The sequence below is a fragment of the Lepisma saccharinum genome, chromosome 7, assembly GCF_977018435.1.
Source record: "Lepisma saccharinum chromosome 7, izLepSacc3.1, whole genome shotgun sequence".
In the NCBI taxonomy this organism is placed as follows: domain Eukaryota; kingdom Metazoa; phylum Arthropoda; class Insecta; order Zygentoma; family Lepismatidae; genus Lepisma; species Lepisma saccharinum.
The window spans coordinates 86776862-86803459 of NC_139235.1; the positions used below are offsets into that span (position 1 = coordinate 86776862).

General features: G+C 36.8%; 2 protein-coding genes across 3 annotated transcripts in view; one reads left to right on the forward strand and one right to left on the reverse strand.

Annotated features, from left to right (window-relative positions):
- The window catches only part of Sgsh (N-sulfoglucosamine sulfohydrolase), a 33694-nt gene extending 32918 nt beyond the window's left edge, over positions 1–776 (reverse strand). Inside the window, exon 1 of the mRNA XM_083125569.1 lies at positions 620–776. Within this exon, the coding sequence (XP_082981695.1) occupies positions 620–698 (79 nt within the window). The 5' untranslated portion in view covers positions 699–776. The remainder of the gene's footprint in view (positions 1–619) is intronic.
- LOC145989995 (uncharacterized) lies at positions 271–13271 on the forward strand. 2 transcript variants are annotated; one of them, XM_083125570.1, is made up of 3 exons: positions 271–464; positions 9270–9841; positions 12707–13271. In XM_083125570.1, exons 2-3 carry the CDS (start codon positions 9316–9318, stop codon positions 13102–13104), a joined length of 924 nt encoding a protein of 307 aa, XP_082981696.1. In that variant the 5' UTR covers positions 271–464; positions 9270–9315; the 3' UTR covers positions 13105–13271. The 2 variants fall into 2 exon arrangements, with proteins under 2 accessions (XP_082981696.1, XP_082981697.1); XM_083125571.1 differs by lacking the exon at positions 271–464 and adding an exon at positions 7928–7991.
- Positions 13272–26598: the final 13327 nt, after the last annotated feature.

A 26598-nucleotide genomic window follows, 5' to 3' on the forward strand; every position in this document is an offset into this window, starting at 1 on the left:
GTAGTACACCCTGCTGCAAGGGCTGGTAATGGTAACTGAAGTCCTCCTCCATGCAATCCCATTCCCTCACACGCGTTCATTGGTGGAGCTGCCTCGCGTGACTACTTGCGCAGAGACTTGTTTCGTTGGCTTACTCCAGAGATATCCGGGACAGAGTATATAATAAATAATAACAACGTGTTAATGACGATTTGCCCCAGAAAAATTGTAAGGTTTGGTAGTAACTATGTAAATTTGTTATGGCAACACTGAAAAAAAAATGCTGCTACATTGCGCACCCCCAGAACGTAAAATCTGTGCCGTGTTAAAATGCCTCTGTTTCACGGTTAAAAATTATTTTGAGTGATTTTTTTTTTTTTTACAATCTGTTTTTAAAACTTGGAAAATATCAGCAATATGATATTTATCTGGGTTTTCTTTGACCAAACACCAGCATCGTAATTTCCTTGAGTAGCGTGAATCAGGTAATATTTTTAAACCTTTTACAACTGCGATAAAAGCGCTGAACATAATTCGTTGTAATCGAGAATGTTTCGTGATAATTTAATATTTCATTCATTTAGTTAGTCAAAGGTTGAAGTTTTCTCCAGACAAGACAACTTCGCGAGTAAATACGTACCTATTATTAACAGAACGTTTCGTTTTGATTTTTGGCAGGCAGAGAAACCAATAAGCATTAAGAAGTAAATCGTCTTCATCCTCGGATTCAATTAATAGCTGACCACCACACTTGACATCGCGTGACACCCGCTATCTCCTGGAAGATAAGTGGTTGTCCAATGAACAAACTCTCCTTTATTTATTTGTAATGGCGGGAAAATTAATTTAATATATTTCAATTTTGAGAGAAAATTAGGCTTTTGTGCTTTTCGATCCATGTAATAGAGAGCACGTTAACATGTACTTGACTGATGAAAGAAGGGTAACGCTTCAAAATGTTTTTCGCAAGTCTTATGGAAATATTAGAAAGTGATTCAACATATTCAAAACGATTGTGGAAGGAGGTTCGAAGCTGGGAGAAAGTAATGGTACTATTATAGTATGGGGGAGACACCTATAAATAATATGTTTCGCACTTTTTTTACATTGCTAACGTACTATTTTGGAATGCGGAACATTTCCTAAGGTGAAATAATGCATTTTTAACTAAGATAATGTATATTTCTTACATTTACGAGTACTTACTGTTACTTGTTATTTCGATTGATAACACTTTACTATACCTGAGACAGATTTCTTCAAATTTACAGGAGAAAGTACTTACGCAAATCATTTTCTGTAGCGTTGTTGATGTTCGGGAATGTAATTTTGATTCATTTTAATGCGAATGCATGTGGTTTTGTACGAAAATCTATTTCCGACGCGCTATTGCTGCTGCCGCCATTTGCTTCCTGCATGAGAGCACAATACGCTCTCGTATTGTCCGTATATGCTAAATTGAACGAAAGGAGTGCTAATGGAACCAAACCTAACAGGCCTAACCTAACCTAGCAGGCATACCTCGTCCCCATGATGGTTCTTGGGGCTATCGTGAATTTTTGGGCTAACGTCAATGGTTTTTCTGGCTCAAGGAACGATCAACGGTAAGCTATCACCATGTTGTGTGTGGAAATAAACAAGAACAGTTAGTACTCGTAAATGTAAGAAATATACATTACTTTCCTAACAAATTCAATTATTTCACCTAAATAAGTGTTCCGGAATGCAGAATAGTACGTTAGCAATGTAAAAAAGTGCGAAAGAATGATTCCCAGGTGTCTCAGGTATAGTAAAGTAGTACCTTTCGATTCTGTAACACATTATGGCAGGCGATAGCGTACTGGTTCAGGGCGCGTTGTGCGAGTGTTTTGTCGATTTATGCAATGTTGCAACCTCGTTCACCGTAAAATACCTACTTTCGTGCCCAGACTTGACATTATGCTAATACCTCACAAACCATTGAAGTTAGCCCCCAAAATCCATTCACGTTAGCCCCCAAAAACCATTTTCCGTATAAGTTAGGTTAGGCAAGCATAGTGCTGATGGTGTGCCACGAGAATTGCATGTGAATTTGCAAAATCCCAAACATGACTTTTTACTATTGAACATGCCTGTTTTGATGAACATTGCTTCATCGGTCCACAACACCCTGTTCGCAAAATTCAGGATAGTTTCCATCTGATGCAAAAACCATTGGCAAAACACCACACATGGGCCAAAGTACTGAGGTAAAAGGTCTTTTATCTTTCGGAGTTTGAAAGAGTACATCCCCTCTTTGGGCAGTATGCGCCACACATTAACATGGGAGGTGTTGTGGGCAGTATGCACTCTTTGAAAGAAGGTGTGCGACAGCAGCCTCCTATTTGGAAAACGTTCCCATGCAAACGCTGTGCTGAGTGACTATTACTTCCTGTCTCACCATAAGGGAGATGCATGTCTGCCAACTCCTCTGCGATGTATGTAGCCTTCCCTATTGCTGGATATCTGCCGACCTGTAGACGACGAACACTAGTGCACTGTACACGATGGGCTGTGCCTATCGATAACACCTAGCAGTGCCTATTGCGAGGTTTGCCCAATTCCCCAAGTTGACGTCCTTCCACTCGTATGTATTCAATCGTAAACGTGTGATGGTAACCTGATGCATGGTGATGCTGGTATCGCAGTACGTGAAGCACGAATGGGAGCGACCGGTGCTTTCCTACCGGAAGGAAAGTACTGTGTTTGTTAGTGCCCCTAGCAGGATACGCCAAAGTCAAGGTCACGCTTCGCCCTTTCTGCATGTACATACAAATATTGACAACACAACATCGCGAACAAAAACATCGACCGTGAGTCGCCCATGCTAATCACTCCATAAAACCCTTCCCTACCCCCATAACTTCAACAGATCCATTCGCTTCCTTTGGGGAATCCCTTGCGCATCAACTTCACACATCTGCCATGTGCTTTTTTGAATAGAGCATGCCAGATTTCTTTGTGGAACACCCTTCGTCGCGGTCATATCGTTGGCTGTTGTGCCACTATTTCCTTGTAAACATAATTTTCACACTTTTTCCCAATTTAATAAATCCAATTGGGTGCAGTCTTCGGCATTTCGTCACATGAACTTCTGTGTTTATCTTCACTTGTATAATCATATCCTACGCATTGCAAACAAACTTTACAATCACCCTGTATATATATATTTAATGGTAAACACCTACCACAAGCTGGTTAAGATGAAAACTGAATGCTGTACTTCAACAAGAGATTTAGACTTGCTTTCATTATTATTAATGCATGTAAAAATTAATACTTCAGACTTCATCCAGGATGGGGAATGGTCACATTGCTTTATTTAATATTTTTACAAAACCTCACACATACAAGAATATAATTCTTGAGAAACAAAATGAACAAATCTGAACTAGGGGTGGCCAGATCCGGATCCTGGCGGATCCGAAATCCGGATCCGGTTGGTTCCGGATCAGGATCCGGATCCTAAAATTTTTCGGATCCGGGTCCGCGGATCCGGAATTTTCAGATCCGGATCCGCGGATCCGGAATTTTCAGATTCGGATCCGGATCCAGAACTTTCGGATCCGGATTCAGAACTTTCGGATCCGGATCCAGAATTTTCGGATCCGGATCCAAAACTTTCGGATCCGGTACTTTCAGATCTGGATCAGGTACTTTCGGATCCGGATCCGGTACTTTTGGATCCGGATCCGGAATTTTCGGATCCGGATCCGTTTTGCCATCCCACATGCACTTCTTTGGAAAGTAAGAATGTGCTTATAACATATTGTTACCTGCTAATATACATATATATATAATATACATACACACACATATATATATATATAGTGTGTGTGCTCGCGTGCGTGGTTTGTAATTAATTAATACACTTACTTACTAGGGAGGTCTAAGTCTCCCCCTCCGATTTCCATGAAACTTGGCAGGTGTATAGAGCCCCTCCCTCAAATGTCAAGATGAGGAGAAATTGAAGTCCCCGAAACCACGTAAATATGGCATAGGAAGAAACAGGGGGCATACGGCCTCTCTATACACCTGTCAAATTTCATGGGAATCGGAGGGGGACACAGGGGTCAGATGATTCCCACGGCAATTTGTCCTAATCTTGACATTTGAGGCAGGTTTTGCCCCCTAAAACAGTATTTTAGCCGAAACAAAAAAACACGTATTTCTTCCTTTGGACCCCTCTATACACCTGCGAAGTTTCATGAAAATCGGAGGGGAACACAGGGGTCAGATCCTTACTTCAATTTGTCCTCATCTTGACATTTGAGGGGATTTTGCCCCCTGAAACAGTTTTTAGCTCAAACAAAAAAACATGTAATTCTTCCTTCGGGCCCCTCTATACACCTGCCACGTTTCATGGAAATCGGAGGGGAACTCAGGGGTCAGATCCCCACTTCAATTTGTCCTCATCTTGACATTTGAGAGGAGGTTGCCCTCTAGAACAAATTTTTTTCCGAAACAAAAAAACACGTATTTCTTCTGCCAAGTTTCATGGAAATCTGAGGGGGACACAGGGGTCAGATCCCCACTTCAATTTGTCCTCATCTTGACAATTCAGTGGGTTTCGCCCTGTAAAACCGTTTTTTAGCTGAAACAAAAAAAAAAACATGTATTTCTTCCTTTGGGCCCCACTATACACCTGCCAAGTTTCATGGAAATCGGAGGGGGACACACAAATCAAATGCCCACTTAAATTTGTCCTCATATTGACATTTGAGGGGGGTTGCCCCCTAAAATCGTTTTTTAGCCGAAACAAAAAAAACACGTATTTCTTCATTTGGGCCCGTTTATACACACACCTACCAAGTATCATGGAAATCGGAGGGGGACACAGGGGTCCGATCCTCACTTCAATTTGTCCTCATCTTGACATTTGAGGGGGTTGTGCCCCCTAAAACCGTTTTTTAGCTGAAACAAAAAAAGCACTTATTTCTTCCATTGGGCCCCACTATACACCTGCCAAGTTTTATGGAAATGGGAGGGACACAGGGGTCAGATCCTCACTTCAATTTGTCCTCATCTTGACATTTGAGGGGGTTTTGCCCCCTAAAACTGTTTTTTAGCTGAAACAAAAAAAAACACGTATTTCTTCATTTGGGCCCGTTTATACACACACCTGCCAAGTATGGAAATCGGAGTGGGACAGAGGGTCAGATCCTCACTTCAATTTTTCCTCATCTTGACATTTGAGGGGGTTTTGCCCCCTAAAACCGTTTTTTAGCTGAAACAAAAAAAAACACGTATTTCTTCCATTGGGCCCCACTATACAGTATACACCTGCCAAGTTTCATGGAAATCGGAAAGACACAGGGGTCCGATCCTCACTTCAATTTGTCCTCATCTTGACATTTGAGGGGGTTTTGCCCCCTAAAACCGTTTTTTAGCTGAAACAAAAAAAAACACGTATTTCTTCATTTGGGCCCGTTTATACACACACCTGCCAAGTATCATGGAAATCGGAGGGGGACACAGGGTCAGATCCTCACTTCAATTTTTCCTCATCTTGACATTTGAGGGGGTTTTGCCCCCTAAAACCGTTTTTTTATCTGATACAAAAAAACACGTATTTCTTCCATTGGGCCCCACTATACACCTGCCAAGTTTCATGGAAATCGGAAAGAGACAGGGGTCAGATCCTCACTTCAATTTGTCCTCATCTTGACATTTGAGGGGGTTTTGCCCCCTAAAACCGTTTTTTAGCTGAAACAAAAAAACACGTAATTCTTCCTTTGGGCCCCACTATACTGCCAAGTTTCATGGAAATCGGAGGGGGACCTTTAGATAACCTCCCTTGTTAGTCTTACACTTTGTAATTATTTAACACTACATATATTATAATGTTTTATTTTAATTTGTAAAACTGTAACTGTAGAACAATTGTATAATTTTTCTATAACATTTCTATCTTGTTATATGTGTTAAAGGTTTCATCCTGGAATGGAATGTCTCACATTTATGTGTGTTTTCATTTCCAATACATTCGAATGAATACATATTCGTTTCAATGGCATTTACAAAATCACTTCGGACATTTGTGCACGAGTGTGTTAGCCGATGCGTAGCAAAGTATTTTAGGAACAACACTTGAAAAAAATTCTTGTAGGACTAAGGTGTGGTAATATTATAATGGGATTGAGATACGAAACTCTTGGATCCGGATCCGGATTTTCGGATCCGGATCCAGATCCGAAACTTTCAGACCCGGATCCGGATCCGCGGATCCGGAACTCTCGGATCCGGATCCAGATCCGAAACTTTCAGATCCGGAGCTCTCGGATCCGGATCCAGATCCGGAAATTTCGGATCCGGATCCGCGGATCCGGAACTCTCGGATCCAGATCCGGAACTTTCGGATCCAGAATTTACGGATCCGGATCCAAGTAGATCCGGATTTCTCGGATCCGGATCCAAACGATCCGGATCCGTTTGGCCATCCCTAATCTGAACCACAGCTCAATATAATTTTATATTTCCAAAAATTCAGTTTTATCAAATCCCAGTACAGGTACATAATATAATTTCACTAGCAAAAAAAGAGCAAAAATTCTCGACTTTCTTGACCTACCTTTTGAATTCTAGACTGGTAGACACCCTGATATGGCATATACACAAAGTAGTATTTTTTTTTTTTAAATTATGAGGTGTACTGGCAACGTTGGTTGTGTCAGAGGGCAATATCATGTGAGCCTGACATTTGGTTAAGTTATTCGGTCAGTGTCCAAAGAAAAGATATGAAAATTGTCGTACAGAAAACTAATATCTTTTTGTAGCCACAATTGGTAAAAAGCCAAAATTTCAGCTTCTTTTTCCTCCAAAAAGCTGACTTTTTATCGGAAAAACTCTATTATAAACATTTTCAGTTGTTTTTAGCTCGTGGAAATGTGTTATAATGAAGTAAAGTACATTTGTTACCTTAGCGTGAAGCAGAATAGCCTGAAGGATTCACACGAGTAAATATAGCACCCAACACGAAACTCACACATCTGGAGATTAAAAGTCTGGGTTGGTTCTTTCATCATGCAGGCTTTAAATGCTTTCAGCAGCTGATCACATGGTATCTAGTCTCAGACACAAAATCTCTTTTTAAGTTCACTTTATGCACAGCTAGCTTAATCGGAACTGGACCTGCAGTTTAAAGTGGAATCCAAATCACTACGTGTCTTCACCAGGTATCGAACCCACGACACCTTCATTACAAGACAACGATGTTTGGAAGAGTGGATGCTTGCATAACCTATTTCAGAAATCATACTTTCTTTCAAGAAATAATACTATGTGAACCTATAAACTAGTCAAGAAACTTTCTGGAGAGCTAAAAACTTATTTCAGTGACTGTTCCGGTATTCTACAAGGCATCCTAATTATTGTTGGATGATATATCATCCAGACGATATATCGTGATATTGAAAAAATATCGCCCAGGCGATATCAAATATGATATATCATCATGATATTTTGGCAATGTATATCGTGTTGATGATATATTGTCATGATATTTTAGCAATATATATTGTGTCAGCAATATATCGTCACGATATTTTGGTGATATATCCAATATATCATCATGATATTTGGTGATATATCATCATGATACTTTAGCGATATATATCATGTCAGCAATATATCGCCACAATGTTTGGCAATATATATTGTGGAGACAATATATCGCGGATATCACGATATGGAAAAAATATTGTATCATCTGTGATGATATTTTCTTAATATATCGCGATATCAAATTTCCGATATCGTCCATCCCTAATCCTAATGCTCGTTAAACATGCAAAAATCATTAAAAGTTTAGAAGCGTTACCCTTATAAATAGAAATAAATATAGACATTCCAAGATAGGCCTTTGGATATATTCTAAAGTTTAATGAGAAGAAATACAACTATATCACCAAAATACAAACGTGCAAACAAAACGATACTGGACATCATTGTGAATTTATCTGAGGGCACCCACACACACACACACATATGAGAAGGTATGGGTCATGAGTCATGCCTCATGTTACTTGATATAAATAGTAAAATAGACTGTATGAAGAACTGCAGAACTGATAGATAGATGGCATTTTGAAGAAGTATCTCTGAGCAGGAAGTACTGGTCTCGTGGTCCTGTTATTTTGTACTTTTTGTGGTTCCATCTTATCATCGTCATACATGCAGTGAATACCTCTGTGGGAAAATGCATTGAATTATCCAATCACAATCTCACCATACTGGAAAATGGCAATTATTGGACATCATGGATGCATGGGATACTGTGACAGATAAATATGCTAAAACGTAGTACCACACAAGAAGTCACTTTACTTTGTGCATGCATGCATGCCCACCTATCCACCCTATTTACTGTATATTTTTACAAGTTTAGTATCCTGTTTTCCAATGTGCAAACAGATATATGTAATTTCACCTTCAACCATGACTAGACCAGATACAGGTGAACATGTTCGCCAGCACCTCGAAACCACGCCCTAACTATACCACATTTGTTACAACCTGTCCCGGTTCCCGCGCTAGCTGGTCACTGGCTTTGCTCCGTGCTGGAGAAAGTCAAAGCCAGGCAACCAATTAAAATACGCAACGTTGCAACAGCGTCTACGTAAGCGCCTCTCTTCTGGCTTCCATTCGTTCCTCGCTGCCCAGCAGACAATTTTTTCCTTGTTTCTCATTGGCACCGAAACTGCCGAGCGATTGCTAGCGTGGGAAACGGGACAGGTTCTAACAAACGCGGTATAGTTCTCCCTTCCCTCTCAAAAACATATAACTCTTCTCCTTCCACATCGGAGTACACACTAATCTACCTACACAGTTGATGTTTACACATTTTCTACTTATGCTAGTCTGTACTGTTGACATTAAGCATACTCTTGTGTTTGCACAGAACAGAACGTCCTCTTCTAGATTTACTATCTATTTTTACAAAGATTAGTATATAATGTGGAAACTTAGACATACACAATATCTCTCGTGAAAGAATATTTTTTTCCACATCAGAAAACACTAGGAATTTGATCTTTATATGACTTTTATTTTTCATTTCATTTCATGCCAACACCAATTTGTTTTCCTTACACAGTCAAACACGATAGTGGAACCTGTTGGCTGTCGTTTCTTCTATCTTGGTGCAGACAAAGGCCATCGTACTCTGTCCAGGAGAATATGACTATGTATAATTACTATTTTTCACACAAATCACAAGTATTATTCAGGAATTTTCTTTCTTAGATTATACTAATATTTACCATTATTTATAGGTTCACCACATTTTGAAGCACTGTAGTTTGGATATTCATTACTGATATGGGTGAAGTTGAAAAAAAGAAAAGGAAAAAAATTGCCAGCAATTTACAAGATGTCCATAAAAGTAGTTATTTCAAAGAAGTTGGTTCTAAGCCTGTGTTAAGGAAACAGCAGAATAGAAACAAACGTGTGAAGGAAGAGGACAGTAATAGAATTGATGATACATCAAAGGTACATTCTGATGGATTGTTTATGCAGTTAGAACAGAAGATTTCAGATGGCAGTGAAATGACGCCTACTCTTGGGAGATCAGACATGCATTTCTTGAGATCATTCTATGACATTCCTTGCGAGAACCTTGCGAAAAACCTTCTCGGCCAAATTTTGGTACGCAGATTGGAATGTGGAACATTGCTAAAGGGAAGGATTGTGGAGACCGAGTGCTATCTGGGAGGTGAAGATGAAGCATCACATTCGTGCAAGGGCAAAGTGACAGACAGAAATAGAGCAATGTTTATGTCTCCAGGGACAATTTATGTGTACATGACGTACGGCATGTACTATTGTTTCAATATTTCCAGTCAAGGTAAGTTCATATCAATACTATATGCACAGTAGGCCTTCATTGACTCATTCAGTTCTCTCTGTTCTGATCATGTTAATTCTTACATGAGATTGTATTTTTCACAAAATTTGTTCGTCTATTTTGCCAGATTCCAATTTAGAACTATTAAAGACATCCAAATTCCAAATACTGGATCTAAGCTTATGCATGCACATGTTTTACATAATGTGAATTAGCGACACTTTTGAAGAATTCAAACATGAAATTTCTATATGATTAAGTGTCTCATAGGCAGTGTATCTTAAGATGTTTGAGTTGTGGAGTCCACAACACTAAAATATATTTGACAGTTTATTGTGAATCGAAAGTTAAGAACCTTTCTTTTCTAGTCCAAACAGAAAAGCACATAAGTAAATAAAATAATATTTTTTTGTGTGAAAAATAAATTAATCATAGCATTTTACAACTTAATAAGACAAATCAAAACTGTTCCACTCTAGGAAAAAATACAATGAAATTGTTAGCTTGCAACTTGAACCAAACATCATTATAGACTCTGATCAGTTTCTTTTTTAAATTACTGTGGGGAAAAATTACAATTTTTATATACCTGGTCCATAAAAATTGTATATATCTCATCCAGTCTGTGACGGAGTGGTTAGCACATCGTGCTTCAATGCAAGAAGTCCCTTATTCGAATCCCGGCCCAGGTGCCACAAAAGTGAAGTAAAATAAAGAGTATCAGCAATATACTTGGTCCACCGGTCTGATTTGATTCATTGAAAAAATATGTAAAAACAGCACCATGTTTTCCAGGTGTATTGTCACAAGACATAATAATGTGGTAAAAGATATTCCATAATGCAACAAAAGTAAAGAGCTCCCCTGTGCCTTGCACCATGCCACGAAGATGTATTGGGTGTGTGGATATAGGGCCCCACTCTTTCTTGATCATAATCAAAGGCGGAAGTGATGTGTGTGATCAGTGCCACGTCCCATAATGCAACAATTGAATAAAATTTAGGGGGGTGACCCTCTTACCCGACTCCACCCTATACATTTTTTTTGTACACTGGGCTAAAATATTTATTTACAGGCAGTGTATAATGAAAAAGTTTTTTTTTTTTTATGTATTAGAACTTCCCAGGCATCATATTCGTGACTATGCCATATTATCCAAAAATATATATTCAACCCTTTTTTTTTTGTTCTATTTTTTTTACCTTCAACAATTTGCCCTAGGAAGCACAGAATTTTACAAAGATTTTATTTGTTTACCACAGTAACCACACTATCCTATACCCCCAGCCATCTGTGTAATGAACACGCATCACTGGTCAAGCTTAAACAAATCAACAAAAAATAGCATTTATTAACCCCTCAAGTGGGTAATTTGCAAAAGAAGCCTAGCAATCAAGGGGTCCCGGATTCCATACCTGGTGGAGGCACATACTGGTTCGGATTCCACTTTATACTGTAGGTCCAGTTCTGATTAGCCTTACTGTGCATAAAGTGGACTTATAACACCAAATCAATTCAAAATGAAAGATGCCAAGCAGCCTGGTTTCAAATCTCAGTCTGGGCATGGATGTTCTTTTTGATTGTCCGTTTATAAATTTTATCATATTATCACTCATCCTCACCATTGCAATTAGTCAAAAATGGCAGAAAAGCAGTCTAAAATAACCTAATTCAATCAAGAAAATGGCTCACGCATCATCTGAATTGGCACACACACATCAGTTCCAAGCACAGATTATACACTATATTATATACAAGTGTAAGATAAACATAGCTAGCAGACTGCCAACGTGGAAGTAGTGTCTCCATCTCATAGTGATTATGGCAATTTAAATACTCTGAACATTCTGAAGAGTGGCATCTAATGGCGAGTATGCGAACTAACTCAATAGTGAAAAAAGCATGTCCCTAGCGTGTCATACACAGATGTCAGCCAGAGGATGTCAAGGACAGATATATCCATCGAACCCACTGCAGATAGCAATATGGATTTCCTACTTTTTTAACAGTAAATGTGTAAATTTGCAGATTATTTTGTGTTGCAGTAATCTGGTAACATACATTTATTAGGAAGGTCAATGAACAATTCTGGCGCTTGAAGGACCATTTTTGCAATTTAATATCAGATAGGTAGAGTATCAGTTATTGGTATTGGTAAATTTTATATTGGTACTTTAACGGTATCGGTCCAAGTTTCATATGGGTCCATCCCTGTAAGGAATAGTTAAAATTTGAATCTTTGGCTTTGTGGTAATGTTTACCCAACATCATTCCAAAGTCAACCATAACTTCTGTAACTTAGATCTCCATTGTATTTCAATAAGTTACTACATGAATCTATTTTTCACACAACTATTTCGATGAGATTTATTCAATTTTAAAATTTTTCCGATACCATTCTCTAAAAGTAGGCTGTAGTTGAGACATAACACACTTTACCATGTGGTGAAATCTATATTCATGCTAGCACAAAAGGAAAAACTTGGAATAAATGTCAAGAAATGTTTATTGAGCATCAGTACTAAAAGAATCTCAAGGTAATGAATACAGAAACTGTGCTGATTCATGGAATTACATCACACAAAGATGATACCAGTGAACTAGCGTATCCAGCCAATTCTCTTGGATCCTGTGACTTCCAATCTCCATACTGATGCTGGCAACATGATGATGCTTCACTTCTTATCCTATGGTACTGCCTGTTCCTGTTCCTGATCCTGAAATCCTGATAAGAAACTCAGTAGATGTAGAACTTTTAGTGTATTATTTTTTATTGTGTGTTGTGTTTTGTCTATCCAACCTTATTGCATAGCAAGTAAAATCATCTGTTAAGCAAGAGTGAAGTAAAATTATTTTTCCCCCAAGGTGATGGAGCAGCAGTACTGCTAAGATCGTTGGAACCTCTCGAAGGGCTGGAATACATGGAGGAAGCACGGAGAAAGAAATTGAAGTCTTCCAATCCTAGAGTATTTAAACCTCATGAATTGTGCAATGGACCCTCGAAGTTATGCATCAGTTTTAACATAGACAAAGCAAAATGTAATCAGGAGGACCTTACTACATGGGAAGGCATGTGGATAGAAAAGGGGACGTCTGTGGAAAATAATGAAATTGTGACAAGCCATAGGATAGGGATTGAATCTGTAGGAGGTGAATGGGCTAAAAAGCCCCTCCGGTTTTATGTTCTGGGGAATACATCAGTGAGTAAGAGGGATAAGAGTGCTGAGAGTTGTCTTATAGCTTCAAATCAAGCTGCAGGTTGACAGATTGTTTTTTTCCCTCTTGTGATGTGTGTAAAATATTTGCATATAGATTGTATTATTTTGAACAGTTACAATAATATTTTAAAGTATATGTTTAGGTGTGTTCACACCTTATAAACTGAAATGTCCTTCTCACACAAATATATAATAAATCCACTTGTATTTTGCAAGAATATACTTTATTCACCTCGCTGGCACCATTCACATTTGTCTGTTGATTGATACTCTACTCTAATATAGCCGAAGTATAACAAAGTATATGACCATTTTCTTCCACAGTCATTTTTAGGAATTGTAGCTTTCCTGGTGATGTGATTCGAACAAGTGTTCTCGGGTTACCAGCCAGGATAAGTCGATGTTGGCTTCCAACGTTTCAAGCACATACATTGCTCTCATCATCAGGGACTATAGAAATGAAGACCAGTGTAGTGTTAAATATGTGACAATTATGGTGCAGAATTTGGATTCTGTCTTCTTATTGGTTCGCTCTGGATCCTGTTGTTCTTATTGGCTGCAGCATTGTTTTTACGGAGGAGCGAATTCCAGATGGTCCGACTAGTAAAAGAAGCCATAGCCATATCACGGGAAAGCACCAATCTCAACAGGGACGTGGGACTCCAGCTCAGTCACGTCTGGAATTCACTCTTCTGTAAAAACAAAGCTGCAGCCAATAAGAGCAACAGGATCCAGAGCGAGCCAATAAGAAGACAGAATCCAAATTCTGCACCATAATTGTCACATATTTAACCCTACACTGGTCTTCATTTCTATAGTCCCTGATGATGAGAGCAATGTATGTGCTTGAAATGTTCGAAGCCAACATCGACTTATCCTGGCTGGTAACCCGAGAACACTTGTTCCAACAGTCATTTTTTTAATGTATTTATTATTTCTTTTATTTCAGGATAATTTACTAGATGTTCACTTGTGTACTTGTTGATATTCTTTTATTATTAGTTTGAAATTACTATAAAAGTCTGGCTCTGTTCCTGGTCTGTATTTAGCATTGGGCTATTGAGAAGGATTTTATTTGTTAAAATGTTCTTGTACCCTTGAGACTTTTCTTCCTGTCTGTTACACCCTTCAACTTTCACTTGTTTTGGCATTAGTGCTTAATATGGATGAACTAATAATTGTTTTAAAATTATATGAATATCAAGTTGATACTCTTCGAAATTTCTACCAATGCTTAAAAGTGATGACTGTCACCTTAGTGACCAAGCCTATTGAGTGGTTCGACTCACGATTCACAATCATACCAATGAAGGTTGTCCATTTGAGTCCTTGCCTACAAATGCGAGTTACTGTTTGAATCATCATTCATCTTCATTGTAGCAGTTATCCAAAATTGGCATAAATAGACATTAAGTAATAGAAATTAGTACTCTCATTATCGGCCAACATAGGCAAGATATCTATAAATATGCTTTAATTAACTAAAAAAAAACAGTATTTCATTTTGTTTTATTTTTTATGAATATGAAGGAATAATTCATATATGGTGGTTTTGCAAAGTAAATCTAAAACATGCAGTTTCATTTTCCAATGCGACGATTTCAATAAACCATTTCATTTTCTTCAATGAACATTTTCAGTTTTACATGGCATTCGCAGAATATCGGTATCAGTAAATATTATATCAGTACTTAACTGGTATTTGAAAAAATCCTACATTGTAGTGATACTCAAATACTGTATCAATGTCAACTTGAAAATTCAATTCTGCCTGAGAACTGCTAAATTAATATTAGTACAGTAGTACTGTGTGTTTTTATTCAGAATGAATTCATTTTTCATGTCTCACAGCATGCCAAAACCCCGGAAAGTTTTTGGCTGGTATTAGCAATTAAATTCGAACACGGAATTTCTGATACTGATGTATTGGTAATAGTGCAGCCAAATTACATGCACACCTTTTATTATGTCCATTGAAAATATTTTGTAGACCTCAATATTGCATTTAAAACAATGTTAAATTCTTATTTAGAAAGTAAGGGTAACTTTTTTTCAGTTATCACACTTGGGTCCCATTCCTTACAGAAACCCACTATCACTTAAGAATGGGCTCATTCCATATCAAATCAACTTATAAAATTATTTTTGAACCTTTAGGATTTGGTTTTTTTTAGATTTTTTTTATACATAGTACCTATCAAGAGGACAAAAACTGCCAAATTTCAGATTTTTTCGGCTCTTAGTTTTTGAATTATTGACTTTCAAAAATGCAAAAATCCCCAAATTTGACGACATTTTGAAATCGTTAAACAGCTTTAGATCAAAAACTATTTGATGTAGAGAGCTCATATTGGTGTCATTCTCTTCTGCTTTCAATGAGCTTTAATTTGAAATGCAACATGACTGTGATATTTGCATTTTGTAATTTTTCTAGAAACTTAAAAAAGTTTTTTTGAAAATCTCAAAAAATACCATTTTTATTTTTTTTTGAAAAAAACATATGTTTTGAAGACATCAATTAACTATTTATGTGCAAAATTTCATAATGGGATGGCAATGGATTCCTATGGAATTTAATTTTTTGTATTGTAATCAGGGTTGGCCCGGGTGGGTCCAGCCCAGTTTTCTCCATGCAGGTTTTTCAGACAAAAATAACACCTCAAAAAAAAGTCAAAAAGTGTTTTTTGTTTTTTTCAGAAAATATTTTAAATTGTTGCTTTAAATACTTGAGAGGTTCTACAATTGTCAAAATTTTTTTGAAAACTGTAAAGAAAAGGCTTATAATACTAAAAATTATGAGTGTAGTAGAAGTCATAGTGGTTTGGGGTTTTTTCAAGCTATTTTCCTCAAATCATGCTAGAAATGGACTTTTAACACAAATAATAAGATTATATATCCAAGAAACAAAAAAGAAAAGTATCAGAAATTTTTAGATAAAACATTTGCATTTATTGATGCAAATCTTATAATTTTGAAATGTGGTAGCACTTTGGTTATCAGTCACTTCCTTATGTGGGGGACACCATTGTGGCACATCATAGTTTCAACTGTGATGATCAATTGATACAATAAGTTTTTGCATGTTTAAACATTACAAGGGAGAATTGAGTACATCTTATTGAAATGTCGTTAATTGTGACACACACTTTAAATTATATTTGTCATTTCTCATCCTAATGGGTTGCTTGTCTATGCAGTAAAATGATATTTATGTCTGGTTAGGAGCTCTATGCCTATGTAAGCCGTGCATCTTCATAATTACCACAATAGCAGCTTGTACACGAAACTTACAGGAGCATTATGATATTACTTGCACTATAATCTGACAATAAAATTATCAAAATATGGTGCATGATTTAGAAGGAGCATGAGTTAGGGTGGATGGGTAGAGAGAGATAAGTCATCTATTTAATGACATTGATAACTGCTGTAATTTTTTAATTATTTAGGGAAAATTATTTCTGCAGCTAAAAAACGTGTGAACAAAATTGAACACATTTTGTTTCAAGTTGGTGGATGAAAAACTTAACTTTCCGCTTGTTGCAGGCTCTATGCTATGCTCTACAATGCTTCTTTTCTTTTTCAAAACGGTCTAGAATACATTTTCAGGGTATAAGGAATTAAACTGAGTCATTTTACAGATTTCATTGGTCTGCAATTTTGCAGTAAAACTTCTATAATAATATTTGATAGCTTAGGAATGAATCTGGTGGTAAAAAGTAAAATCACACATGTTCTATTTTTGATAATGTCATAAATGCAAAGCTTTTGAGTTGCAATTTTTATAGTTGCAAGATAACTTGAAGGATTGGTCTCATATGTGAGAAAAATTGGTCATCTTGTGTAAAGATAGTAGACGACAGACTGGTTTAACATGTCTTGCGAGAACTTTAAATTATGCTCATATTTGACTAGGTTATATTTTCGTAGATCAAGAAACACAGGTCTCAGCAATCTTACAGCATGCCTTGAGTTTTAAGTTTTTAATAAAAACTCTGTAATGTAATGTGTGTTTTAGGAAGGTTGGGGGTAAGTTGCCAATTTTGAGACCACAATAACTGCATGCAGGTTTTTAGCTGAAATTAATCACAACTAGATACACCTCGGTAGTGATTGTGTTTTGCATTTGTTCAAAGCATTTCAAGAGTGTAGATAAAAAATGGATTTTTCTTATGCTGAGGTAGATTCCAAATTCTGATGACACTTTCAAATCTCTGCCTAAACTACATTTTTGGAGATGTGGACCAAATTGGAGGTCACCAATGTTTTGACCATGGGAATTGCCATTCTCATAGCAGTTAGTAAAAAAATTTGGAAGATGTATAAGGTATTCCATTTGGATTAAATCAGCCAGACAATTAAATACAGCACACTTATAATTTGGCATGTTTAATACATGGAAGAGGTATTTTTGCTTGAAACATCCAGAAAAATAATGGGAAAACCAACTGTGAACAAACTGTATTGAAGCAGATTTAAAACATTGTGTTACATAGTATTTTTGGATTATTTAATGGTCTATGGCATATGAAATAAATTAAATAAAAAGTGTGTTTGTAGTTGTAGCATAATTCATTCCAACATATGCACAACACTGCATTCGCAAAATAATTTGTTTCATAAACTGAAGTTCAGAATGGATTTGATTGATTGATTTGCTTTATTTTACTTTGCTTTTTGTGCCACTTTTGGCTAATTTGCGAAGATGGGAATGAGTGATGAACAGATGAAATTGATGAATGGACACTCGCAAACATCCATGCCCAGACTGGGATTGGAACCCAGGACTCCTGGCATCGTAGCACGATGTGGTAACCATTCTTCCAACGGGGGCCAGAGAAGTTCAGAATGGAATATTCACTAATAGTATTAATTAAAAATGTGCTTAATCTTGAAAAACATATACTTTAACATGCCTAAATTTGAGTATCATTATAAGGGAAGATCTCTCAACAAAAGATGAAATACAAACAAGCATTGACAGATAAATCATCAGTTGAAGATGAGATAAGTGTGGAATTGATAAAAAATGGAGACATGAAATTGAGAGAGGAAATATGTAAACTGATAAAGCCATATGGAAATCAGAGAGAATACCAAAGGATTGGAATACATCAATTATCTGCCCAATTCATAAAAAAGGATTTTAGAAAAGGACTATCCACAACAGACAGCATTTTTATGTTAAGAATAATGTGTGAAAAATTTTATGAATTTAACCTTGACCTGCACTTACTATTTATAGATTTTAAACAAGCCTATGATTCAGTAGATAGAAGAGTTTTATATAAAATCTTAAAGGAGTTTGACATTCCTAACAAATTAGTGAATTTGATTAAAATGATGTTAGACAATTCCACTAGAAAAGTAAAAATACAAGGACAAAATATCTGAAGCATTTCAGGTCAGAAAAGTTTTAAAGCAAGGTGACGCCTTATCAACTATTCTGTTTAATTTAGTTTTGGAAAAAGTAATAAGAAAGATAGAAACAAATCTCAATGGAACTACATTAAATAGAACAAGGCAGTATCTAGCTTATGCTGACGACGTTGTGATACTCGGACGGTCAGTGGTGGCTATTGCGTCCAAAAACTGGAGGGGGGAGGGGGGCAAGGTGCCAAAACTAAGGGGGAAAAGACAGTAGATTTCCCTTTGTAGATATAATTTAGCATAGTACTGAGGCAAAAGTGGCGACCCCCCCATAATTGCTGCCGCTGTGGACGGTTGGTGAAAGCAATTGAAGAAGTAACCGCACAAATACAAGAAGCAACGCAAGCAGCAGGACTACTGATAAATCAACGAAAGACTAAATATATGAGAATTGCAAAAAGTATCCCCAAGAGACGGATATTAAACGTAAATAATATGCAGTTTGAAGAGGTTAATAGCTTAAAATACCTGGGCTCCTTGGTAACAGCAAAAATGAAATAAAAGAAGAAATCAAAACAAGACTCGTGGCAGGTAATAGATGCTACTATAGTCTGACACATTTTTATGTGTAGAGCAGTCAGCAAAAAAAGTTAAAATAAAAATATATAAGACTATGGTAAAGCCAATAGTGATGTATGGGAGTGAGACATTGTCCCTAACAGAAAGTGACATGATTATTTTAAATACGTGGGAAAGGAAGATTATGAGGATGGATGAAGTCAGATTGTTAAAACGAGTGTTGGATGATAGACCTGGAGGAAGAAGAAAAGTAGGAAGACCTAGTCTGAGATGGTTGGAGTATGTAGAGAGGGATTTGAAGGAGCTGAAAGTTAGAAACTGGATGAGGAGAGAAGCAGATAGAGAAGAATGGGCGAAGATCCTGAATGAAGCCAAGGCTCTCAGAGGGCCGTAGAGCCATGTAGTAAGTATAAAGGAAGAAGGTAGGACACCTGATTGGTAAAATTAAGTCTGTATAAAGTTACATTTATTGTTTTTTTTTCCCTTTGCAATAAATGGTCCGGCACTTTTCAAGTTTGCTATATTATGTTACCGTGTTGTTTGTTAATGTGTTCATCATAACAACTACTCAAAATTGTGTTATGTTCATAAACGATGATGCATCCAAGTATACACACACACATATGCATTTCTCTTGTTTGTTTCACTGATTGATCGATTGATTTGTTTTATTTTACTCCTCTTTTCTGCCACATTTGGCTAATCGCAAAAATGAGAACAAGTGATGATATGATGAAATTGATGAAGGGACATACAAAGAATACCCATGCCCAGCCTGGGATTCGAACCCAGGACCTCTGGCATTTCTCTTGTTAGAATAAAATGTTATTAGTCCTCGCCTATAATAAGGTGCCAGTATGGAGTACACTGGTCATAACATATTTTGTACCCTCCCTCCCCGTAGTCGTATACTTGGATACACGAAAGTATGTGGGTCCTCAGGGAAGACAACCCTGAAAACTGATCACAAACCAACAGGATTAACTATTAAACCCTCGTGGAATTCCTTGAAGAGTAGAATCACACTGTTTTACAAATATTTTAGAACAGAATATGTTAACAGAAATGTTAAATAACTTTTGATTCAGTCAACTATTCCCTGTCACAGTTATCTTTGGAGCAAGGGTGCACATAGCAGAGAAGGGGAGGAAATAGAGTGGGCAGAACAAAGCAGTACATGCTGCTGTGAAGGCTGGTAACTGCAGTCGCTTACCCCCCCTCCAGGCAATCCATTTCTCTCTCCCGTATTCATTGGTGGAGCCATCTCGCATTACTACTTGCACAGAGACCTTTTTTTTTGTTCACTTGCTCCAGAGGTAGTTGGGACAGGGTATATAACAATACAAACTGAATGTTACGATACATTACTACCAGTGGAAAATGTATTTCATTTTTAAAATCTATATTTTTAAACATAACCTGAAAAAAAAACAATAAAACCCACCCAGGTTAGTTTTTTTTAAAAAAAAAAGTGCCAACCTTGATTTGAATGTGTGCGAAATTTGCTAAATTTGTTGACTTCCATGTTAAAACCATAACTTAAGTTGAGTGGTTGAGGTTGAGGTCTTCTTATTAGTCTATTTTATAATTTTTGGACTACAATAATATGAAAATTTGTAATATTTATCACTTTTAATATCTGGTAATCGAATTGAAAAATATATATTTGTGTTTACATTTTAGAATAGGATACAAATACAAGGTCTTAATATTGAAAAAATATACATACGTAATATTCATAATAAACTAAAGAACCATTTTTATCAACCACACACCACACATTACTTTAATAACAATTAATTTAAATTAATTCACATTAAAAGCATCACTTTGAGAGTATAAAACGCAGCTACTTCACTGAGCATTTCACAAAATACAACTGAGTGAAGATTGCAGTAAACAATTGGTGATGTTCACTTTTTATACCGAGTCTAGCAGTGATACATCAATTGCTCTCACATCTCTAATCGGAGAATTGTCAAAGGCACATTCCATAAGTGCAGGGCCGGATTAAGATGAAATTGGACCTGATGATGCAGCGCAAATTGGACCTGATGCACTTACATACTATGATTAACATATATATTTTTTTTTGTTTTTCTATTTTAATGTTTTTTTATTATAATTATTGTGATTATTATAATTACCATGAAATAATTATGAGAGGTGCGCTAGTGCTGCTTACTTATATTACAACTCACCTGGGTATCGTCTGGCACTTTCTTCAAACTTCAATTCAGTGTGTTGGCAGTCTTTTGGACCTTTCTTGGCCCAATATTCTCGAGTGTCATTGTTGATTTCACCCCACTATCCCAAATCATTGGTGAAATCCTCCAAAGTCAGCGATTAGCATCTCCTTTCGCCTCTTCTCTCTCCCCTGAACTTTCCCGCTCTTTATTCTCTCTTGCCTCGACAGGTTCATCTTGCTTGGCCTGACCTTCAAGAGCACTCGAACTCGCAATCGCAGACGATTGAGATGAAGTTGTTCATACTCCGAAGTATGAACTCAATTTTGGAATTTTCGGCAAAACACTTTTCTTGCTCTGTTGCTTGTTTCCTTTTCTTTTTCGCTTTATCCCACCCACTGAGTTGAGACGCAATAGTAATCGTGCGCGAAACAGTAGGAACAATATCAGAATGTGAGGTCACGTCAAAACCTAACAATGAAATTCCGTCGATTTTTTCTGTACAACTAACTTTCAAGGTAAAAAATTGACTCCGTCGCACTTACCGAACAATAATAAAGTGGCAACAATCGCCAAATTATTGCAAAAAAACACAGCTAAATTACTAAGTAAACTGTTTAACGTAAAATTGATAGCATTAACTTGAAATCTTCGGTGAACAATAAACACAACGACGTTATAGTTATGTCACAGTGCAAAGAATAATAGTAACTGCATAATCAGTAACGCTGTGTCTAGGCGTCCGAAATTGGGGCTCCAAATTTCATTATAAGATCAATTTTCAGGTTAATATAGCAAAAGGAAACAGTTCAGCTTTCGGAAAATTCTCGTCTGTTTTCATCTGGGCCTATTTCAGGAATGGGCCTAATGCTGCAGCATCAATAGCACCCACCTTAATCCGGCCCTGCATAAATGACAACCTTTTTCTTGTGCTTCTCAATCTCCTCTATGATAAACTCGTAGACTGAAAGGAGCTATTCGACAGCCTGAAGGGATTCAGGTAGAGACTCACCAAGTGAATCAGACAATTTCTATTTCTACCTCTCCACCTTTAACCCACTGGCCGCTGCAAACGTTGAAAGGTTGTAACAAATTACCGTAATCACGTAACAAAATTTATTGAAACAATACAATCTATTCTTTTATGTTTGTGTGTGTGTGTGTGTGTGCGCGCGCACATATGCAAAAAAGGAGGGGGAAATGGACAATGCATTAAAGATTACCCACTATCAGTTGCAACCCAAGTTCCAAGGTCCCCACATATAACTAAACGATCAAAAAATACAGCTAGTTTTTCCTCTTGAGACTTGTTCCTTTTCTGACTTGTAAAACTGACTGGAATACTTCACATATTTTATCTCTCACCAATCATTATGATGTGTTAATAGGCAATTTTTGGTGGAGGGGATTTTTGAGGCCAAGATTGTTGCTGGGTGGGAAATCCCCCCCATCCCCCCCCAGGATTTTGCACCCTGGTTGGAACCTAGGTCGGCATCTGGTGAACAGAACATATGGTTCGATGCACCTCTCCGCCAGTGTCTCACAGTAATGTAAGTTAGTGCTGTTGGTGAAGACAGCCGTGTCGTCAGTGTAAACTTCTAAGGTTGTGTTCTTAGTCAAATGCATATCTGCTGTGCAAAGTGCATAGAGTAGCGGTGACAATATTGACCCCTGTGGGAATCCCACCATCATCTGACATGGCATCGAGGTTGCCCCGTTAAACGAGCAATTATTATTATTCCGAAAAGGAAGGAGTGGAGAATGCGTAGCAAGCACATGGTGTGGAAAGCCTTGGTGTTATAAAACAAGTCTCCTAGTTCAGCTCACCCAATGCTTTTAAAGAGTTTGCTCCACTGATCTGGAGAACATCTGACAGATAGAAATTGAATTGTGTGAGGCCGGGTGATCTGGGTGCCTTTCCACAGGACCACTCTAGCCAATCCAATGAACAGGTAATTGAACATTGAGCCATTGACAAGCATTTGGTCCGTGGTGTGGTGGTGCACCATCATGTTGGAAAACTGTCACCTTCAGTGAAAATGGAAGGGAGCGCTGTACCCTGAAGCATTTCCAGCTAGCTCTGAACATGGTTCCGATAATATGGTTGTCCATTCTTCCACACGCCCCATAACCTTAATATGACTAATGACTTTGGATGGTTTCATACACTGTTAGACCAGTACCCGTGGTTCTGATGGTTTAGCTCACCATTGACATAGAAATTATTCTCGTCACAACAAAATTCCCTGCAAATGTTGCGGGGGGGAGGGCTCAGCCGCTTGACATTAGGTCATTGGGCAAAACTATTTTTTGTATAATTTGTTTGCAGTGAAAAGTGAAAATACAGACAGCAGCTATTACATTCATTCATCTTGTTTATGAGCTGAAGTCTAGGTAGAAGATTCTCTAGATTTTAGAAAGTTCTTTTTTAAGGGAACCTTTTTATCTGTACCTTTGCTGACCCTTCCACATCTGCGTCAAAGGTCAAGGGGAGTTTTATTGCTTCAGGCAGGGGTGAAAAGTGTGTTTTTTCTTGTATGATATAAATATCTGTATCTTCAAAAGAAGTATGGAGTGTGTAGTAAGATATGATGTTAGTAGAAGTCAATTAACACTTCAAGAGATGTTTTAGAAAAAACTGTAGTATTTGCATGATATTTCTAAATTTCATGGTTTACATAAATTTGATGACCCCCCCCCCCCCACACACACATAATTTACCTTCATTTAATACTGTTTAACTTTAGAAAATGTACTTGGTCTACAATACTACAACTACTATTAAGTAGTAGAGATCTACATAAATATAGTATTTATGAAAGCAATAACGATTTTTGTTCCGCCAAATGTAGTGCACTTCGTAAAATAACTTGGTGACATGTCAAGGCATTAATAGAAGCAGAATGTATTGTGCTGTCTAGTGTGTTTGTGTTTATCTTATGTAGTAGTTATGCTGTCTAATGTATTTCTGTTTGTCTTATGTAGTATCGGTGATGTGTATATATGTGTCTTGTGTTGTAGTTGTGCTATCTAGTATGTTTGTGTAGTAGTTGTGCTGTCTAGTATGTTTGTGTAGTAGTTGTGCTGTCTAGTATGTTTGTGTAGTAGTTGTCCTGTCTAATTTGTTTGTGTTTGTCTTGTGTAGTAGTTGTGGTGTGTAGTTTGTTTATGTTTATATTGTGTAGTAGTTGTGATGTGTTTGTGTTTATATTGTGTTATAGTTGTGATGTGTTTGTTTATATTGTGTTATAGTTGTGATGTGTTTGTGTGTGTCTTGTGTAGTAATTGTGCTGTCTAAAGTGTTTGTGTTTGTCTTTGTGTGTAGTAGTTCCTCCATTCATATTGGGAGTTAGGCATAGAACTGACAACTCTGCACTGTAAAAAAATGTCAAGAAACAGCAATATAAGGCCATGGATGTTCCCAAGGTAAAATATTCTGGAGGTAAAATAGTCCCCCGTTCGGATCTCCGGGTGGGGACTACTTTGGGAGGTCCCTGGACTAAGGATAAGATCTACGTTAGGAATAAAGATATTAAATTAGGCACCTGGAATGTTCTGAGCCTTTACCGGCCTGGGGCATTTCAGTGTACAGTTAATGAGATAGTTAAGTATAAATTAGATGTAGTAGCTGTCCAGGAAGTTAGGTGGCCAGGAGAAGGGAATTGTAAAACTTAAAATTATACTTTTTTCTATGGTGGTACTGAAAATCATAATTTTGGAACAGGCTTTTTCATAAATAATAGAATTATCTCGGCTCTTAAAACAGTAGAATTTATTAATGATAGGATATCATGTGCAGTTTTACGGGGTAGGTGGTGTAAAATTATTTTAATAAACATACATGCACCAACGGAAGATAAAGATGATAATACTAAAGATGATTTTTATACAGAGTTAGAACAGGTCTTTGATAAATTTTCTCAGTATGATATGAAAATTCTGTTAGGTGACTGTAATGCACAGATTGGCAAAGAAGAGACATTTAAACCCACAATTGGTAAAGAAAGTCTTCATGAATTAAGTAATGATAATGGTATAAGATTGATTACTTTTGCAACCTCAAAGAATTTAATTGTGAAAAGTACCACTTTTAAACATAAAGATATCCATAAATATACCTGGTCTTCTCCAGATGGTAAAACTCATAATCAAATCGATCATATTCTCATTGATAAGAGAAGGCATACTGCTATAATTGACGTTCGTACACATAGAGGTGCTGACTGTGCCAGTGACCATTATTTAGTAATTGCTAAATCAAGAGAAAGACTCTGTGATAAATCATAAGCAACAAAATCTAAAAGTTCTAAAATTTGATACAGGAAAGTTTACTGATGAAAGAATTAAGAAAGATTACCAAATTAAACTGTCAAATAGATTTGATGTTTTGCAGGATTTAAATGATGATGAAAATATAAATGAAACAGACGTAAATAAGAATTGGGAGCACATACGTAATGCAATAGAATCAGCAGCTAAAGAAAGTATAGGATACCATAAACCGAGAAAAAGTAAGCCATGGTTTGATAGTGAATGTCATAATCTAATAGAAATAAGAAATCAGGCTAGACTTAGATGGTTAAATAACTCTGATGATACAAATCTAAACAATTATAATAGAATAAAGCGAGAAGTTAACCGCACATTTAGAAATAAAAAAAGAGATTACTCGAAAAGCAAAATTAACTACATTGAAACAAACAGCAAAAATAAAGATATCAGAGATTTATATAAAGGTGTAAATGAGTTTAGAAAGGGGTGGCAACCTAAAGTAAACTTGATAAAAGATAAAGACGGTGATTTTCTAGCTGACCCAAGCGATATTCTAAATAGATGGAAGAACTACTTTAATGACCTTTTAAATGTTCATGTAGGAGATAAATCAGAAGTAAATGAAGTCCACACAGCAGAACCTTTAGTTCCAGAACCTAACTTGACTGAAGTTAAAGATGCTATTAAAATGCTAAAGAATAACAAAGCACCTGGCCTTGATTTAATACCAGCTGAGTTAATTAAATATGGTTGAAATTCATTAATATGTCAAATTCATAAATTAATTTGTTTAATATGGAATAAAGAAGAAATCCCTCAACAGTGGAAAGAATGCATAATTGTTCCTGTGTTTAAAAAAGGTGATAAAATGAACTGCAATAATTACCGTGAAATTTCTCTACTCTCAACAACATATAAAATATTATCTAACATTATTTTAACAAGACTAACCCCATATGCTAATGAAATTATAGGTGATTATCAATGTGGATTTAAACGTAACAGATCAACTACAGATCAAATTTTTCACATCAGACAGACAGACACTTGAAAAAAAGTGGGAATATAATCAAAATGTCCATCAGCTATTCATTGATTTCAAAAAAGCATATGATTCGGTCAAAAGAGATAC

What these genes read in the sequence shown, in the direction of transcription:
- LOC145989995 (XM_083125570.1), top strand. Translation starts at nt 9,316, where the DNA reads ATGGGTGAAGTTGAAAAAAAGAAAAGGAAAAAAATTGCCAGCAATTTA. An exon ending in TTTCAATATTTCCAGTCAAG is followed by an intron (nt 9,842 to 12,706) that starts GTAAGTTCATAT and finishes TTTTCCCCCAAG; the next exon opens with GTGATGGAGCAGCAGTACTG.